A 20,131-nucleotide genomic window follows, 5' to 3' on the forward strand; every position below is an offset into this window, starting at 1 on the left:
TTATTTGTGTGTGGGCCTTATAAGCCATTTCAGTAGCTTTTCTTGGCAGATTCAGGGCTTTGCTAATGGAAGGATTGTTGTTTACTCCGCGGTTTTGATATTTTCTATATATGCACTTTACAGCCAAAGGGGAGGGGGTCTTTCACTCTGGAACCCCCTGTAAAGGGTTATGTGTGGGGAGACCTTATTAAGTGTTGAAGCTTAGCGCACGCAATCATTAGAACAAATGAATATTTAATGGGTCAAAATTTTAAAACTCTCAGCAAATGCAATTAGTGGTCTTAATTGTACACGCTTATCCCATTACTTCAAAAACGTTTACCGAAGGGAAGGCTTCACCGTTAATTGGTGTTATGAAATTTCTCGAAAAAGTTTAGTCTATCTCTGAGGGTATTGCTCTGGTAAAATTTTCCACTAATAAACTTTTTCTTATTTCCTCCATTTTTCTATATGGTAGACAATTCGAGGCGAATTGTGTCTCTAATTGCTTTAGTTTCAATGTGCAATTGTTGGTAGCTCATCTTAGTACGCATGCGCACACAACAGCTGCAAGTATTCTCTGGCGGCGCGGGTTTGAAATCATTTGGAATTCGCGGCCGAGCAGCCCAGCTCAATGTTTGCGTTTCGCAATAACAACAAACCGGCCAACGCCAGCTAAAGCGGAAAAGGAGCAGTTTAGAAAAGTTATCTTCTCCTTCCAGAAAGCTCACTCGACCTACAGTAACAAGTAAGTAACATGGATTCTTTTTATATGAATCGGCCTGTTGAACTGTTCATATCAAGTACATCAACACAATTGCGTCGCCTAGACCCCAAAAGAAGACCCCAATAAAATAGAAGTTTTTCGTGTCTGCAAAGGCTTGAGACAAACGCGATCAACACGTTATTTTATCGGTAACTCAAGAGGATCAATAAACTAACAGTACAAATGACCTGCAGGTATCATGTAAAATTGATGTTGAGATATCGGGCGTTGAAGGATTTTTTTATTACCAAACATACGGGTATAACATATATAACACATATATATATATATCAGTTCCTGTGGCAAACAGTGGCAAACAACAATTTCAGTAATTTATACTTTAGGTCCATAATTCAAAATAAACAAAGTACGAAAAAACACATGTAAGAAGATTTTCAACACCCGTGTAATTAAACCGAAGGAGTTCGAAAAAATATATAGAACCATTATTCCATTGCTACCCCACTAAAGGACAAAAATAAATGTCAGATATTTGTTATACAATATTTTTCGACACCTGTTTCGACACTCGTTTGTTAGAAAAAAATTACGTAATTAGAGGTTGTCTTGGATTCTAGTAATATATGCCTTTTTCGGTTTATACAGTATTTTCTATTTGCATAGCAAACAGACAATATAAAATCATTCTCTATTTCTTGCCAGTGGAGAGAAAATTATTATATATCCCGATGGGTGGTTTTTTTCATCATGATGATACTTTCGTCGAACATGTACTGCTGGTTTTCTTTGGCTTTTCAAGAAATTCACACTTCAAAGATGAAAATTAATCTCTAAATAATTGTAAGGAATAAGCAGTAAGCTTAAGGTACAATTTGTTTGTAAAAAAATACTTTTTTTATTTCAAGTTTTTTTTCAAAATTGTCGTCTTACCTATTTACTCGCTAAAAAGGGCTGCATTTACTTTATCGTAGTATACTGAACGAAATATAGATTTGTTTATTTGTTGTTTTTTTTAGAAGAGCTTAAAAAGATATCCTTCTTTATAAACATGATTATCGAATGCGATGGATTTTCATCCACCAACGACTCCTGTTGGTACAGCTGTTTTCATCGCGGGGCTCCGGCGCCTCTAGAACACCATCACTTCCTTAGATAAGAATTTGTCCCGCGGGGCTGCCTCTAGAACACCATCACTTCCTTAGATAAGAATTTGTCTCGCGGGGCTGTCTCTAGAACACTGTCACTTACTTCCTTAGATAAGAATTTGTCCCGCGGGGCTGCCTCTAGAACACTGTCACTTACTTCCTTAGATAAGAATTTGTCTCGCGGGGCTGCCTCTAGAACACCATCACTTCCTTAGATAAGAATTTGTCTCGCGGGGCTGTCTCTAGAACATCGTCACTCTTTTCCTTATTTAAGAATTTGTCTCGCGGGGCTGCCTCCAGAACACCGTCACTCACTTCCTTAGATAAGAATTTGTCTCGCGGGGCTGCCTCTAGAACACTGTCACTCACTTCCTTAGATAAGAATTTGTCTCGCGGGGCTGCCCCTAGAACACTGTCACTCACTTCCTTAGATAAGAATTTGTCTCGCGGGGCTGCCTCTAGAACACCATCACTTCCTTAGATAAGAATTTGTCTCGCGGGGCTGTCTCTAGAACAGTGTCACTTACTTCCTTAGATAAGAATTTGTCCCGCGGGGCTGCCTCTAGAACACTGTCACTTACTTCCTTAGATAAGAATTTGTCTCGCGGGGCTGCCTCTAGAACACCGTCACTCACTTCCTCAGATAAGAATTTGTCTCGCGGGGCTGCCTCTAGAACATCGTCACTTCCTTAGATAAGAATTTGTCCCGCGGGGCTGCCTCTAGAACACCATCACTTCCTTAGATAAGAATTTGTCTCGCGGGGCTGCCTCTAGAACACCGTCACTCACTTCCTTAGACCAGAATTTGTCACGCGGGGCTGCCTCTAGAACACCATCACTTCCTTAGATAAGAATTTGTCTCGCGGGGCTGCCTCTAGAACACCATCACTTCCTTAGATAAGAATTTGTCACGCGGGGCTGCCTCTAGAACACCATCACTTCCTTAGATAAGAATTTGTCTCGCGGGGCTGCCTCTAGAACACTGTCACTCACTTCCTTAGATAAGAATTTGTCTCGCGGGGCTGCCTCTAGAACATCGTCACTTCCTTAGATAAGAATTTGTCCCGCGGGGCTGCCTCTAGAACACCATCACTTCCTTAGATTAGAATTTGTCCCGCGGGGCTGCCTCTAGAACACTGTCACTTACTTCCTTAGATAAGAATTTGTCTCGCGGGGCTGCCTCTAGAACACCGTCACCCACTTCCTTAGATAAGAATTTGTCTCGCGGAGCTGCCTCTAGAACACCATCACTTCCTTAAATAAGAATTTGTCTCGCGGGGCTGCCTCTAGAACACCGTCACTCACTTCCTTAGATAAGAATTTGTCTCGCGGGGCTGCCTCTAGAACACCATCACTTCCTTAGATAAGAATTTGTCCCGCGGGGCTGCCTCTAGAACACCGTCACTTCCTTAGATAAGAATTTGTCTCGCGGGGCTGCCTCTAGAACATCGTCACTTCCTTAGATAAGAATTTGTCCCGCGGGGCTGCCTCTAGAACACCATCACTTCCTTAGATAATAATTTTTCTGGCAGGGATGCCTCTAGAACATCGTCACTCTTTTCCTTAGATAAGAATTTGTCTCGCGGGGCTGCCTCTAGAACATCGTCACTTCCTTAGATAAGAATTTGTCCCGCGGGGCTGCCTCTAGAACACCATCACTTCCTTAGATTAGAATTTGTCCCGCGGGGCTGCCTCTAGAACACTGTCACTTACTTCCTTAGATAAGAATTTGTCTCGCGGGGCTGCCTCTAGAACACCGTCACCCACTTCCTTAGATAAGAATTTGTCCCGCGGGGCTGCCTCTAGAACACCGTCACTTCCTTAGATAAGAATTTGTCTCGCGGGGCTGCCTCTAGAACATCGTCACTTCCTTAGATAAGAATTTGTCCCGCGGGGCTGCCTCTAGAACACCATCACTTCCTTAGATAAGAATTTTTCTGGCAGGGATGCCTCTAGAACATCGTCACTCTTTTCCTTAGATAAGAATTTGTCTCGCGGGGCTGCCTCCAGAACACCGTCACTCACTTCCTTAGATAAGAATTTGTCTCGCGGGGCTGCCTCTAGAACACTGTCACTCACTTCCTTAGATAAGAATTTGTCTCGCGGGGCTGCCCCTAAAACACTGTCACTCACTTCCTTAGATAAGAATTTGTCTCGCGGGGCTGCCTCTAGAGCACCATAACTCACTCCCTTAGATAAAAATTTGTCTCGCGGGGCTGCCCCTAGAACACTGTCACTCACTTCCTTAGGTAAGAATTTGTCTCGCGGGGCTGCCTCTAGAACACTGTCACTCACTTCCTTAGATAAGAATTTGTCTCGCGGGGCTGCCTCTAGGACACCGTCACTCACTTCCTTAGATAAGAATTTGTCTCGCGGGGCTGCCTCTAGAACACCGTCACTTCCTTAGATAAGAATTTGTCTCGCGGGGCTGCCTCTAGAACACTGTCACTCACTTCCTTAGATAAGAATTTGTCTCGCGGGGCTGCCTCTTGAACACCGTCACTTCCTTAGATAAGAATTTGTCTCGCGGAGCTGCCTCTAGAACACCGTCACTTCCTTAGATGAGAATTTGTCACGCGGGGCTGCCTCTAGAACACCGTCACTTCCTTAGATAAGAATTTGTCACGCGGGGCTGCCTCTTGAACACCGTCACTTCCTTAGATAAGAATTTGTCGCGATGTAAAAGTGATGCGCAGGAGAGAGCTGGCGTCCGCGAAAAGGTGCTATAACAGAATATTCAACAGCAGTGCCTAAATCTATATATTATTTTGCCCCAGATGAATAACAAACCCTCAAGTTATCGAAAAACAAGAGCCATGGCATTGCTACTAGGAACGTGAAGTTCATTTGAAAGACTTCAGGTTAAGGATAGCTTTGGCCTTGATAGCTACTACCTCCCCTCAAAAAATATACATCATTGTTATATCATAATATATTATTATTGTTATATCATAATATATTATTATTGTTATATTATAATATATTATCATTGTTATATTATAATATATTATTATTGTTATATCGTAATATATTATTATTTTTATATCATAATATATTATCATTGTTATATTATAGTATATTATTATTTTAAATCATAATTTATTATTATTTTTTATCATATTATATTATTATTGTTATATCATAATATATTATGATTGTTATATCATAATATATTATTATTGTTATATCATAATATATTATGATTGTTATATCATAATATATTATTATTGTTATATCATAATATATTGGTAACCCATCGACTCGAGTTTTTTTGACGCGATGTCCGTCTGTCCGTCCGTCCCCAAAAAGCATCGTATGACAACCAAACTTGGCAGGTGTCATGTATGTGTCAAGGGAGGTGCAAAACTGTGACAACGTGATTTGTGACGTCATCGATGACGTCACTAGAAGTAAAACGTCATCAAAATAAAAAATAATTAATTTTTCACGAAGGAAAAATCATATGGCAACCAAATTCGGCAGGTGTCATGTAGGTGTCAAGGAGGATGTAACAATATGTAACAATATAATAATATATATTTCTTTAATCATAAAGAGAAAATAACCAAAGATTTGGTCGTTTGGAGCTCCGCTTTTAAGCAATGCCTAAATCTATATATTTTATAATCATTATTATTCTTCTCATTAAAAATGTTATTGCATATTATTATATATTTTTTGAGTAAAGAATTTTTTATCAGAGGCTAGATAATATCTTAAGAGTACAGAGCGGTGGCTATGTAGCGACAGTTTCTGTTTTTCGTTTTCTTTGTTGTAGCCTGTGCGGCATTTCCTTTCTTATACTTTCATTATATTAGAAAAGAAAAGAATCTGTTGTTGCATTAGTTTGGATAATCTTTTTGGTTAACATTATCATTGTTATAGTTAACTATTATTATGATTTTACCCCAGTTATGGCCAATAACACAACAAACACCACCCTGACCCCACCCCCTATGGAATACCCCATGAACCTTCGCCCTGATGACGCCACGTGGATCCTGACCAGCGCCTTCATCATCTTTACCATGCAATCGGGATTTGGACTGCTGGAATCCGGAATGGTGTCTAGGAAAAACGAGACCAACATTATGACAAAGAATGCTATAGACGTCATTTACGGGGGGCTAGCTTATTGGATATTTGGTTTCGCATTCAGTTTTGGCCAGCCAATCAGCAACGCCTTTTGTGGGCTCTCGTACTTTTTCGCGGACGCCGACGAAAGTAACATGGGGATGTTCGCGAAGTATTTCTTCCAGCTTTCCTTCGCAACAACCGCGACGACTATAGTATCTGGTGCGATGGCTGAAAGGGTGTCCCTCAAGGCTTACATCTTGTACTCTTTCCTTAACACCCTATCTTATTGCTTCCCTGCGCACTGGGTGTGGGCGGGTGACGGGTGGCTAGCACGCATGGGCGCCATTGATATCGCTGGGTGTGGTCCCGTGCATCTGGTTGGAGGGGTGAGTGGTTTGGTGGCAACCCTGTTCCTCGGTGCCCGCACCGGGAGGTTTAACGCGAAGGGTGAGCTGGTGGAGAAACCCATGGGATCCCCTACCAATGTCCTCCTTGGTACCTTCATGCTGTGGTGGGGATGGCTTGGGTTCAACTGCGGAAGCACGTTTGGGATCAGCGGCGGAAAGTGGAAACTGGCATCAAGGTTTGTACATAATCACTAAAACAACATTTGATCTTTCAAATAGGAACCTACTCTTTCCCGCCATGCTGATTAGGTTTTATAAAATGGATGCTTATAATACCGAATTTCAGCCTTTAGGATCTTATAGGCGGGCGCTTTCTGTATTCCAGGCCTTGAGCTCGTGTTTTATCTAGCATAGACAGTTTCACGTCATGGTGCTTGGATGTAGCCTCAAATGAAATCCAATATAACAAGTAAAAGATATAAAATGCTTGTGAGCCTTGTTACTTCTTACAGAGCTGCTGTCGTGACCATTAATGGCTCAATCGGTGGAGGAATATTTGCCACATTCTATAGGTACGGCTCTTATCGTTAAAGATATTATTTCTTAATTCGGCGTTTGCCTTAAGAGGACAGTTTGTGGGGTACACACATGTTTTCAATTCAGTTTTTCTTTAGTTACATTGCGCATGCCAACAAGCTAATGGTAGATGTCTTCGTGACGGGAATCTTGGGCGGCCTTGTTGGTATAACAGGTGAGCAATAAAATTTCCGTTTGTATGCCTGTCTGTCTCTCTCTTCCTTAGCTATCTGCCTCTTTCTCTGCCTTAGCTGTCTATCTCTCTCTGTCTTAGTTGTCTGTCTCTCTCTGTCTTAGCTGTCTGCCTCTTTTTGCCTTAGCTGTCTGCATCTCTCTGTCTGCCTTAGCTGTATGCTTCTCTCTATACTTAGCCGTCTGCCTCTTTCTCTTTCTTGGCTGTCTGTCTCTCTCTGCCTTAGCTGTATGCCTCTCTTTCTGACTTAGCTGTCTGTCTCTCTCTGCATTAGCTGTCTGTCTCTGTCTCAGCTGTCTGCCTCTCTCTGCCACAGCTGTCCATCTCCCCCAGTCACACCAATTGTAATTATTCACAACACATATACCATGATGTATGTGTTCCTCTCAAGCACAATCCACGCCTATATACATTAACACAATCCACGCCTATATACATCAACACAATCCGCACGCCTATATACACATTAACACAATTCACGCATATATACATTAACACAATCCACGCCTATATATATTAACACAATCTACACCTTATACATTAACACAATCCACGCCTATACACATTTAGTTTTAACAGTGTTCTACTGTCCCCAGCTATCTGTGCCGTGGTGCGCCAGTGGGAGAGCCTGTTGATCGGTTTTATCGGGGGAATGATAGCATGTGTTGGTGACGCACTGGTGAAAAAGCTGCGTATAGACGACCCAGTAGGTTGTATCGCCACACACGGCATGGCCGGTATCTGGGGGCTGCTTGCGGTAGGCTTATTTGTGGAGGTCGATAATTTAGAGAACTTTTCCGCGGAGTTTGGCGTCTTCAAGGGTGGTAGCTGGCACCTGCTAGGGATCCAGCTTCTCGTGGTCGTATCTATCGGCGCGTGGGCGGCGGTAACAAACTTCATCTTACTGTACGTGATCGATAAAGTTGTTGGGTTGAGAATGCCACTAGCCATGGAGCTTGACGGCGCGGATATATGGGAGCACGGCATCCATTTGCAGTTCTGTCAGTATGAAGAAAATAACGCCGAGGAGAGGGAGTCGCCAGCGGTGTCCACAAGATGTCATGCGCCCTCAGTGATGCAGAATAACCCAGCGGTGTCCACAAGATGTCATGCGCCATCAGTGATGCAGAATAACTTCATCACGGGCTGCATTAATGAAAATGTTATCTCAATGGAAGATTTCGAGGAAAGTAAACCGGGAGGTGTAGGGCAAGTACCGCGCGGAGCTTCTACAACAGCGCTAGTGAACTGAGGCCTACCTCAGACTACTGAACGACCTATTTACGCGTATTTGAAGCGCACTATCGCCAAAGTGTGAATAAGTAGAGACTAGAACACAATTACCGCGGGCGCAGGGCAACAGGAGACGGTATTACGCAATGGATTGCAAAGCATGACGGTATCAGACAATTAAAAGCGAAAGCATTAGTGTTTGCACGGCGCACCTAAGAAAACGGAATCCCGGGATGGTTCTATGCTAATGGTGGTGACGCACATGACTATCGGGGTGCATGACTATCGGAGTTCGAGTTAGCGGGGTGCTCGAGTTCTCTGAGTATGAGTTAGCGGGGTGCTCGGGTTATCTGAGTTCGAGTTAGCGGGATGCTCGAGTTATCCGAGTATGAGTTATCGGGGTGCTCGAGTTATCCGAGTTCGAGGGGTGCTCGAGTTATCTGAGTATGAGTTATCGGGATGCTCGAGTTATCTGAGTTCGAGTCAGCGGGGTGCTCGAGTTATGTGAGTTCGAGTTAGCGGGGTGCTCGAGTTATGTGAGTTCGAGTTAGCGGGGTGCTCGAGTTATGTGAGTTCGAGTTAACGGGGTGCTCGAGTTATCTGAGTTCAAGTTAGCGGGGTGCTCGAGTTATCTGAGTTCCAGTTAGCGGGGTGCTCGAGTTATCTGAGTTCCAGTTAGCGGGGTGCTCGAGGGCTACACTGCACTTCAAACAGTATAATGGCTTTGGTCGAACTGTTTTTCATTTATTATTTTCACTCTGTACTGTTTACCAACAAGCAACATTCCTGGCGTGAGAAAAACTTTAAACTTGTAACCCTTGCAGAAAGAGCAACATTTCACAACGTTTTTGAATCTATGCTGGCAAAGTTTTCCCAAAACCACGCAACCTCATACACCTATTTCAGGTGCCATTCGCCATTTGCACCTAGTGCAAATGGCAAATGGTTTATGGGTACTAATTATTCGTAAAATTAAAGGTGTCAAATAAAGTCCAGTAATGTCAGAGCCAAGCATTGGCAACCTTAAATGGATAATTGTTTTGATTTATCCATATTCTTCGAGACGCATGGTTACTTTCGGTCGTTCAACTGCCATTTGCCAATCGCCATTTGCCATTTGCACTGACAACCTTTATTGAAATAGGTGTATGTACATACAATAGTGTGCAAACGACACAGGAGGGTTCACTCGGCATTACTGTGGGTTTTCTTATTTGTTGTCAATGTTTGGACTTTTTCAAGTTTTGCGTCAATTAGATGATAATGCCACGTTTGCCCCCAATACCCTGCTCAAGTTTTTAAAGACATTTAGGTGAAGGCAACAAAATACGTCAGGAATTCTATCGAGCAAGGAGTCGGGAACATTTTGTTTTAAGAGAAATAAGATGAATAACCAGTCCTCTGGAACTACCCAATAATTTTGCCATTAATTAAACACTACAGATCGCTTAATGGAATAGTGCCTGGATCTGATGTGGGCCACGGTCGAACTGCTCAGCGATCAGCCCCAATCCTTAGTGTGTTTCACCCATCCTTGACTAGGGAGTCGATATCATTGTCTAGAAACATGTTCCAATCTTTCTGGTACTGTACCAGTGTACTTTTGATACCGCGAAATCCTGAAAAACATTTGCCTTGACATAAAGTACAGTAGCTCAATTAATCTGCAAGGGTGGCTGGAATACCACCTTCAAAGTTTATCTCACTGAAAGAATATCAGCTCACAAAAACAAGAAATGACGTTGAATGACTGCATAACATTCTACATGTCTAATCAAGCCAATAATACAAAAAAACTTACAAATTACCAAACATCTTACAGTACTTTAACCTGAGAACATCCAGTAGACCCAAGGCAAGCTTGGCCTTAAGGCACCCAGAAGCTATGATCAGTCCATGACAGAAAAAGCAACAACGCCCCCCCCCCCCCCTCTTCCTAGCAATTCCCACATTCTCATTCCAAGGATTGAACATCACGATGAACTCATGATCAATCCATAAGCAAGCTTTAGTTTTAACACCCTACACTTCGCCAAACGGTCAGAGACTAGTATCAAAGCAGGCCAAATCCTTTTGCGTGTGTGATGGCTTTTAAAAGACGTTCCTCAAGCTTCTCTTTGGTGGCATAGTCCGGGAGCAGCAGCACATTAAAACATGTATGGGCGGTAGGCAATCTAGAGAAAACACCTACTTTAGAAAAACTGAATTAAAATAATTTAACCCTCTTACGGGGGAGAGAAAAGGGATGACAAAATTAGGGTTGACTGTGAATAAGAAGCACTATTCTGACCGTGATCCCGAGTAAATGTTAACATGCTCGGTACCTAGGAGAGTCTGGCCCGTTTTTGGCGATGATCAGCTTGAGTTTGGCGAGCCCACCAACAGGGATGCGGTCGCTGCCAGTGGTAAACATCAACAGCTGCCTCTTCTGCTCCATATCAAAGCTGTGTACAATCTCCCAGAACCACCTACTCACACCAACCAAACATATCACAAGTTATAGCCTCTGTACAAGACAATACTCCCCTTATGTATATGTATGAACATCTCACTCCTATTGACATCTATTATATCATATAACAGGGGTCGGGATGTACAGGACCCGAAATGATCCCAGGACCCGAAACGATCCCAGGACCCGAAACGATCCCAGGACCCGAAACGATCCCCAAGAGTCCCCTAGTCTAACTATGAAATAAGGTTCATATTATTCCACAACATAAAAAAAAAACATGAGTATTATCGAAGCAAGACCCTCCCCACTCACCCATCACTGGGACGTCCACTCACTGGACACCCACACTGAAAAAATTCGATTTTCCAAGTGTTCATAATACCACGACTGGACTGTAAGCTGTTCATGTTAATACCATGACTGGACTGTAAGTTGTTCATGGTCAATAAACATCACCTTATATCCGAGTGTTCATAATACCACCACTGGACTGTAAGCTGTTCATGGTCTATAAACATCACCTTATATCCGAGTATTTATAACACCAGGACTGGACTGTAAGCTGTTCATGGTAATACCATGACTGGACTGTAAGCTATTCATGGTCAATAAACATCACCTTATAAGGGCAGAGTCCTTTGTTAGTCCACCATCATACTCAGTTGCCTTCTCTAGCGCATCAAAATCAAAATCCTGGAAAAAGAAAAGCACCCATAAACTATAGCAAATAACATAGCAGTCAAATTACTAATTAAAAACTGGTAGTCGACTGCCAGTCTTAACAAAAAAAAAACATTTGTCAGTCAACTTCCAACTTTTGTGGTTTAGCAAACATAGTTTACAGGTAATAGATTCTCTAATACATAGTAGCAAGTAAATACATACAAGCAAGGGTGGATCCAGGAGGGGGAGGGGTGTAGTGTCCCTCCCTTCCCTCCTTCCCCCTTCCCAATTTGATAGTTCATCCACCCCACTTTTTACAGCTGGGAGTCTGGGACAGCATCACCAACCTAACCTAACCTCCCTTTTTTTCTAGTAGGTTACAGTTATAGCTTTGGGGAAAAATCAAAGTAGTACAGACCTTGCTACCACAGACAAGCATCTCAACCTCATCAGGACGGAAAAATATCTTCAGGGGGGACTCATCTACCACCATATCAAACCCACGCTTGAATGCAGTGAACTAGAAATAAAGGGCACTTAAAATCAAGACATTGATAAAGCAATTATGGTATGCATTATATGCCCCCCCAAAGGGTCATGGCTCCTCATCCCCCCCCTTAAGGCCTGCTATGGCCTTGACTGCTAAGCGCTTTGATTAGGCTCTCACCTGCTTCTCCACCGACTTGTTCAAGATAAAATCAGCGTGAAGATTTACATACTCCTGCAATCACAACTTAGAAGTTGGCCAGGTTCAAGTGCTGGATTTTATAAGAGCCCAAACCAGGTCTAACCATAACCTTAGCTTTAATCTTGCATAAGGAAAAATGTATTTGAATTGCAAAAATTAACAAGACATTTTCGAGTGCACTTAACATACGACTGACTAACTGTATACTCGACTGACTAACTGTATACTCGACTGACTAACTGTATACTCGACTGACTAACTGTATACTCGACTGACTAACTGTATACTCGTTTTCAACCACACATTATGCACCTTGTGGATTTCGTTTCACTACTGGTTTTTGATGACCAAAGCCATTTCAGTTATGGTGGACGTTAGACCACAAACCAATGAGAGAGCGCCAAAAAGCACCAAGCGTAAACAAAGCAGACAAGAGATACAAACGCACACACACTGAATCAACAAGGCAAGGCTAAGAAACAATATGAAATTGTGTTTGTTGGTATTTTCTCTGTGAATGAAGCTAAGAAGGTGATTGTTTGGTTGTGATGGATCTACAGCTCTGACAGATACATTGGAAGAATTCAAAAGTCATGATTGACGTCCACCAAAACACTGTTGTGACTTGTTAATGAAAGGCACAGACTGTACGTGGGACTGAAAACGAGTGTAACTCATACAAAATGATCCACACAGTCTACATGCATGCCTGTGGGTCAGTGTGTAAGCACTGTCACTGAAGATGGGAAATACCATGTTAAATCTCTCAATACAAATGGATACTAAGAAGTGCAATGAGAGATTTGGAACACTATCCTAACTCCCTTTATATCATAAGACGAGGGATCAATAGTCTGGTAGAAATGTAGAAAATCAGATCAAACAAAAATATACAAGGCAGATTTCACCCTCGATAGAACGTGAATCCTTTGGTTTGAGCTACTGTATAACAGCACTACAATAGGCATGTATATAGGCAAATGTACCCTGGGTTCTTACGACCAACAAGTGCTGCTTTCAAATACAACTCAAAACAATGTATATTGTAAATATATTGTGTGAGGATGAAAACAAAATGGATTGATTGATATATATTGTGTAGAGAGCTAGAAGATCTAAAAAATTAGTAGAGTTTTATAGCAAATTTTCCATCAAGTACCTGTCTGTTCTCCTTGGTGACGGGTATGCTCTCTCCATTCGCCTTAAGCTCATGGGTCAGATCAGATCCAAACACATCAGTGTAGCCAATCTTGAAGGTACACATAAGGTCTTCCTCCACATTGCCCTCATAAGTCAACAGCTCTGTTAAACTCATGTACAGAACCTAGAACAATATTCAGCCCTTTTCAATGCTATAGATATGGGGCGGGTGGTGTCAAACTCTTGTACAGAACCTAGAACAATATTCAGCCCTTTTCAATGCTATAGATATGGGGCGGGTGGTGTCAAACTCTTGTACAGGACCTAGAACAATATTCAGCCCTTTTCAATGCTATAGATATGGGGTGGGTAATGTCAAACTCTTGTACAGGACCTAGAACAATATTCAGCCCTTTTCCATGCTATGCATATGCATGCAGAGTTTTAGGGCAGGTGATTTTTTAAAATTCTTGATATTTCTTTGATAATTAATTCTTGAAGTGAGAGATTATAATATCCTTGCCTAACGTGCTGTAAAAACGTGCATGCCAAACAACATGATTGAAATGCTGATTTTCTCAATGTCAAAGTCAAGCTTCTGTGAGATTTTTTAGGGCAAGTCAACAATGGAAAGTGGTCTCCAGCAAAATCCCCCCATTTTCCACTACACCCCCTGTTTTAGCAATAGTAATTCACACCAGGGTTATCCCAAAGCATTATTTGTCTGCTAGTTCCCTATAATACATAAGCATCACAGTAATTCAGCCAGCCCTTCTTAGCAGGAGAAATTCAAAACATTTTTTTCCAGGTTTGTGTATGATTTTTTTGTTTGTTTGTTTGTTTCTTGTCCCCCCCTCCCCCTTCATTTTATTAATTGTCCCTTACAAGGGTAGATGTAGGAAGAAAGTGGTTGACTGGGTAGCTAGCCACCAACCTTTCATTAAACAAATGTTTTTGTATTAACCCTCTATAACCTAGCCTTTGCCAGCCCCCTCTAATCACAATATGTTTGAATCAGCAGGCAGGCAATAAGGACTTATCTCAGACACTGTTACTCACTGGATGTGAATCCTTTAGGTCTTCTACAGTGCCTGGCTTTCCAAACAGCTTCCTATAGACCACCATAGGAAAGTGGATATCCAGAATGATATTATTATAGATGGCAAGGCCCAGAACCAGGCCAATCAGACAGAATTGAGCATCACTCTCAAATGATGTTGGGTTGAACCAGCATATTCTTGTTGCTTCATCATAAGTAAACATGCCTGTGGAACAAGGTAAGTATTTAGAGTAAAGATGTGTAACGCGGAACTGTTCAGAGTAGGGATGGTAGGGTTACTGACTTTGCTTTAATATGGTATCCTTAGCTATGGCAATAGGTCACTAGAACTATCTACATAGTAACTTCTACTATATCCATATGCACCCTGAAATTAATCATCTAACTACAGGGTGTCAACCAAGATCAAATTGATATTCAGTGGTAAAGCAACATTTCTAATAGCTGGGGTCCAGACACTTTGCCTCCCTCCCCCCCCCCCCCCCCCCAACCCGCTCCACCCCCTCTGTGGATACACGCCTAATAAGCAGCATCTACATTCTTAGCACCTACCATAGTCTGGATTGAATATCTGTTCAACAATGAGCTGGAAAAACTCTTTGGACACACCCCCTTCGTCAATACCCTGCTCCCCTTCAAACTCAACAAACAGCTGTTTTTTCAGGTCCAGTGGATTATCCTGCGCAACCATTTCTAGCTATAGAAATAACAACATAAAATAGTTTGAACATTTTTAAATTCAACCTCAAAATGCACCACCACGAACCAGGCTTACAGGATAAAAATACTACTGTAAGGATGACTTACACTGACAAGGGCGTCTTCTATAAGGTGGTCCCTTCTGACTTTTAGGCGCAGATAAGGAGTTGGTTGTTGCCTTCTCACTAAGCTATAAAGAAGTGTTAGCCGACGCTCACTGTACATACGAACCCGGTTGTCAAAAAACAGACCTAAGCTCTTTGTAGCTGTACTCAGTAAAAAGTTATGACTTAGAAAGGAAAACCTTCCTTGCTGTTCACTTTTGAAATGAGTAAAATCCCTATCAACTTCAATTTGGTCATTCAGTGGTTCATTAACAAATTCTTCATAATCAATCAAAGGCTGGCGGCAGTCCATTGATAAGAGCTGAAGTTCCTTCATCAAAGGGTCTTCCAAGAAAGCTCCGCTTGGTGTCACCACTGCAGCTTCCTGCTCCATGGTGACCGTATTACGCCTCTCTCCACCCATTATGCTAGCAAAGTATATCAGCTTCATAACCTTTGTAGCACTGACAATAGCATCATCTTCATGTACCGGCGCAGTCCCTACTGCAGCTGGTCCTGTCAATACCTGGTATGTGATGAGCTGTTGAAGGCTCTCAAGCATGCGTCTAATGTGATCCACAGGGTACCAGGACCATATCTTCACCAACTGTCCTTGAGCAGGCACAGGCAGATGACTCATGGCTTTCAAAAAGCTCGGAAGTCCAGATTCCAGGTATTCAGGACTGTGCAGCATTGTATTTTCCATAATGATCAAGAATTGGTTGATGTAGTGTGGGTTAGCAGAAGGGTTCTTATATCTCACTTCTACCTCAAGTTCAGGGGAAAGGTTGACCAAGGCATTAAGAAGTGCATTCTCTATTGAGCCGTCCCCTATTTCAAAGAGTGCCTTGTAGCACCGCCTAACAGCTTCGATATCAACATAGACTTGGATTCCACAACTCTTTGCAGGGGTAGGGAGTAGGAAGCTCTGATTAAGGGACTCCGAACTTGAGAATACCTGACCTATACTATGAACAAGCTTCTTGAAGCTCCCCTCATCTCTGCAAGTCTTGAGAGTAGATAGCAGGGACTCTTCTGTGAAGAACGGGACTTCAATGACTGAAATTTAGGAAATTATATCAGTAACATGACCAACTGACAAACCAAACTGACTTTTATCAACATATTATAGTGACAGCCAAAGACCTCCCTGATAACAAGAGATCAATCATTTAAATAACATATTATAGTGACAGCCAAAAACCTCCTGATTACAAGTGATTAATCATTTTAATAAAACACACAATGTAGCCTCCATATGAGAGACACCTTCCAGAGCAAAAAAAAAACGACTACTAAATAAATTTGATATATAGGTACAGAGTTTGACTGAAGAATTTCAATTCAGAGCTTTGAAGTGTGTCCATTATGTAGATATGAAGAGAATGTTTCTTTACATTATGAATAGCGATCAGGGTTAGGGTTAGATTTGCATTGTGGCAAAAGTGTGGCTGCACACCCCGCCCCCCCCCCCCCCCGCCCCCCTATGTGCCCCAAAGGTCTATGTGCCCCGCCCCCCTATGTGACCCAAAGGTCTATGTGCCCCGCCCCCCTATGTGCCCCAAAGGTCTATGTGCCCCAAAGGTCTATGTGCCCCAAAGGTCTATGTGCCCCAAAGGTCTATGTGCTCCAAAGGTCTATGTGCCCCAAAGGTCTATGTGCCCCAAAGGTCTATGTGCCCCAAAGGTCTATGTGCCCCAAAGGTCTATGTGCTCCAAAGGTCTATGTGCCCCAAAGGTCTATGTGCCCCAAAGGTCTATGTGCCCCAAAGGTCTATGTGGTCCAAAGGTCTATGTGCCCCAAAGGTCTATGTGCCCCAAAGGTCTATGTGCCCCAAAGGTCTGTGTGCCCCAAATGTCTTTGTGCCCCAAAGGTCTATGTGCCCCAAAGGTCTATGTGCCCCAAAGGTCTATGTGCTACAAAGGTCTATGTGCTACAAAGGTCTATGTGCCCCAAAGGTCTATGTGCCCCAAAGGTCTATGTGCCCCAAAGGTCTATGTGCCCCAAAGGTCTATGTCAGTTAGTCTGTTGCACAACCAATCTAAGCTTCCATTGAATGAAACCAAAATTTGAACTGTGTGAACTGAAAACTTGAAATAAGTTGCACAAAAGCTTTATAAAAATGGGGAACTTTAAGCCTTAAAGGTCCATTATAAAAATGTTTCCCTGTAATTTTCCTGTGTGGTTATCTAGATTACTGTTTCCCTGTACAGTACCTGCGTGGTTGTTAAGATGACTGTTTTCTGGTTTGGACTTTGGCTGGTTAAGGACACACAGGCGGGCTTTCTTTTGACACAGTTGCAAGGCCATGGCGGCTGCTTCATTTTTGCTAAGGTTACCAATGCGGCCACTTGATGCGCAGTTCTCATTTTCACAGCCAGGCGTACCACATCCATCTGTCAGCTGGAAGAAGTACTGCTTTATCAAGTGCTCTGCTCGTTTCCTAGGTAACAGGAAATACAGCTAGATTAGGAGGTGTATTACTGCTATTTCCCAACATTCTGTCAAGTTTTGCAGGCAACTTCCAACTACCTACTGGAAGGTAGAAATCAAAGAATTAAAAACATACCCTATTTCCTGATGTAAAAGGTTTGTTATTATCTGTTGGAATCAAGCTTAGATTCGCGGAGCTAGACTTTGGTAAATTAGTCACAAATTTGTGAAATTGCATAAAACTAGAATTATTGAAACCAAATTACTAAAAAATGCAGGCTTTGTACCACACTATCTCAACTCTCGGTGTGTTCCATGAACATTAGCTTAGATGGGTAGCATGATTAATTAATTTGGAAAATAGCGGAATACGACCAAATAAGCAAAATTATAATCAACACAGAGTTTAAGGGCTCAGTACTACGCATAGTGTATTGTACATTATGACATTTTGTGTTAATTAAATTTGTGACTGAAAAACAAATCTTGTTCAAGTTTGAGTATTTGGCTAGTGGATTAAACAAGAAATTGGAATTTGTAGGAATTGAGTTCAATAGTTTTTTAATGAATTTTTGATTCACTTTGATCTATTGTGTTTATTTGGTTTGCGCAATACACAGGTTCTTCCCTTTTAACATAAACACTGATATGTATACTGTATACATCATTGCAAAGCATATACAGTATAACAAAATTGGACATCTAGCAGATTTTAGAGGAAATATTCAATGTTCTTCCAAAAGGCCATATTACAAATTTAAGCAATTTGATCATTAAAACTGTCATATATATGTTAAAAACATAGTTTATTTGCAGCTCTTGACATTTCCCGGTAAATTTGGTTGCAATCGGTGTAAAATTCATTGAGAAATAAAGCTATTCAAGAAAAAAATTCATTTTGAGGGCAAGATTTAGATTGTATACAGAAATGCTTAAGTGATTCCCGTACAATAGTGAATTACGAACAACAATGGCGCATTATTTTGAGCCCGTGTTGCAAGTGGTCAGTCCAAGTGCATGCTCCTGCCATAAGTCACCCTGTTCTTTTTATTACAGTTGAAGCTCTCGTCAGCGACCACCTTGGGAACTGAGAATTGTGGTCGTTAACGGAGCTGGTCTTTTACGAGAGCTTGCTCTCAAAAGCGACCACTGGGCGCCAAAAACTTGAACAATAGGTGTTGGTCGCTTACGGGAGCTTAATTAAAATGGAATCTAAAAGTTATCGTGATAATAACAACGCTGTAATATTTTCGTTTATTGCTTGATTTTAAAACTAGGTATTTGACTTATCATGAGAGTGACTTCTTAAATTTAATAGCAATTAAATCTACGCAAAGTAGCTCGTTATGCTCGTTTATATCGACAACTTAAGCTTTTCGTCATGAGAATATCTTCTGCGTCTACGACGATCACATGGCGTCTTTTGATAGTCAATTTCTAAAGCGTGCAACAAACAAGTGGATGGCTATTGTAACTGGAAAAAGGATAAATCGTGGAGCTGGCAATGGACTAGAGATTCCTTGCATTTACACATTTTCTGGAGACAAAGAAATGTCAATCCCATGGTTGAAATTGAAGTAAAAAAATTGAAATTATGAAATTTTTTAATGGTTGCCTTCTGGAAAGGCAGCTTTTGTGAAACATTACAACAGTTCTGCTTTATATGTGATTTCAGCATGCATTGGATATGATGTTTAAAAGGTGTTCAGTGATGTTGTAATGCCAAAAATCATTGTGGTCGCTTACGAGAGCTTAAAAATAAAAGAAAATCTCAGTTGGTGTTTTGAAATTGTGGTCGTTAACGGAGCTGGTCGCACCAGTAAGTTGGTCGCTTACGAGAGCTTAGAATTACAGAGTTTGTGTGACAATTCAATCGGTGATTCATGATGGTGGTCGTTATTGGGGCTGGTCCCTTACGAGAGCGGTCACTCAGAGCGCTTCGACTGTATAAGTAAAAGCAAGAATGTCTACAATATATCTCTTGATATGTGTGTTAAGATACCATATACAACATCTGATTTGGTTTAAATAAATTTGGTTGAATATTATGATACTTAATGTCAAAAACAACAACTACTGAAGCATATTCTACTTTTTTTGTTTAAACAAATTTATCACATTAAGGCAGTCAACCTCAGCAATATTAACGGTTTCTCTAGTTAACTTTAATTTATGGCATTTTGGGCTAAAACATGACACGTTTAAAGTGTTTCCACGTACATGTTGTTGGATTCAGGGTTGATGTCATTCTTTGCACTGCATCCTCTATAAAATATAACACACAAATAACTGCAGTATTAATCTCCAGGCACAAATTAATTCTGCAATCTATAGTAAATCCCATAACAGAGCAAAGATGGCTCTAATTTTACAGATGATGTGACAGCTTTTTCACATCGTTTGTAGTGATATGTGTAAGGTACAAAAAGCTCATAATCTATGCCGTTTCTCACCTTGAAGTTTTACAATTTTCTGATTCAGTCTTCGAGCAGTTGTTATCACTTGACATTCAGGATAGCTATTGTTATTTTGGATGGGTAAATTCGTCGTTATATTTAGTTATTTTTCATGTCTGTGGCTTCAGAGAAGAGAGCGTGTGAGCGCAATGCCGC

General features: G+C 41.6%; 2 protein-coding genes across 4 annotated transcripts; one reads left to right on the forward strand and one right to left on the reverse strand.

Annotated features, from left to right (window-relative positions):
- The first annotated feature begins 123 nt into the window (after window positions 1-123).
- LOC5512129 (putative ammonium transporter 3) lies at window positions 124-10,032 on the forward strand. Of its 2 annotated transcripts, none has more exons than XM_001632436.3 (5): window positions 124-727; window positions 5,764-6,511; window positions 6,788-6,847; window positions 6,950-7,026; window positions 7,641-10,032. In XM_001632436.3, the coding sequence occupies exons 2-5, from the start codon at window positions 5,766-5,768 to the stop codon at window positions 8,294-8,296; spliced, it is 1,539 nt and encodes a 512-aa protein (XP_001632486.1). In that variant the 5' UTR covers window positions 124-727; window positions 5,764-5,765; the 3' UTR covers window positions 8,297-10,032. The 2 variants fall into 2 exon arrangements, with proteins under 2 accessions (XP_001632486.1, XP_048589314.1); XM_048733357.1 differs by lacking the exon at window positions 124-727 and adding an exon at window positions 1,649-4,571.
- LOC5512130 (ubiquitin-protein ligase E3A) lies at window positions 9,001-20,123 on the reverse strand. 2 transcript variants are annotated; one of them, XM_001632475.3, is made up of 12 exons: window positions 19,973-20,123; window positions 19,740-19,784; window positions 17,303-17,529; window positions 15,091-16,145; window positions 14,836-14,980; window positions 14,283-14,488; window positions 13,243-13,407; window positions 12,063-12,116; window positions 11,814-11,915; window positions 11,352-11,425; window positions 10,602-10,745; window positions 9,001-10,451 (listed from the first exon to the last, which is right to left on the reverse strand). In XM_001632475.3, exons 1-12 carry the CDS (start codon window positions 20,026-20,028, stop codon window positions 10,331-10,333), a joined length of 2,394 nt encoding a protein of 797 aa, XP_001632525.2. In that variant the 5' UTR covers window positions 20,029-20,123; the 3' UTR covers window positions 9,001-10,330. The 2 variants fall into 2 exon arrangements, with proteins under 2 accessions (XP_001632525.2, XP_032237408.2); XM_032381517.2 differs by lacking the exon at window positions 12,063-12,116.
- Window positions 20,124-20,131: the final 8 nt, after the last annotated feature.

The sequence above is a fragment of the Nematostella vectensis genome, chromosome 10, assembly GCF_932526225.1.
Source record: "Nematostella vectensis chromosome 10, jaNemVect1.1, whole genome shotgun sequence".
NCBI lineage: Eukaryota > Metazoa > Cnidaria > Anthozoa > Actiniaria > Edwardsiidae > Nematostella > Nematostella vectensis.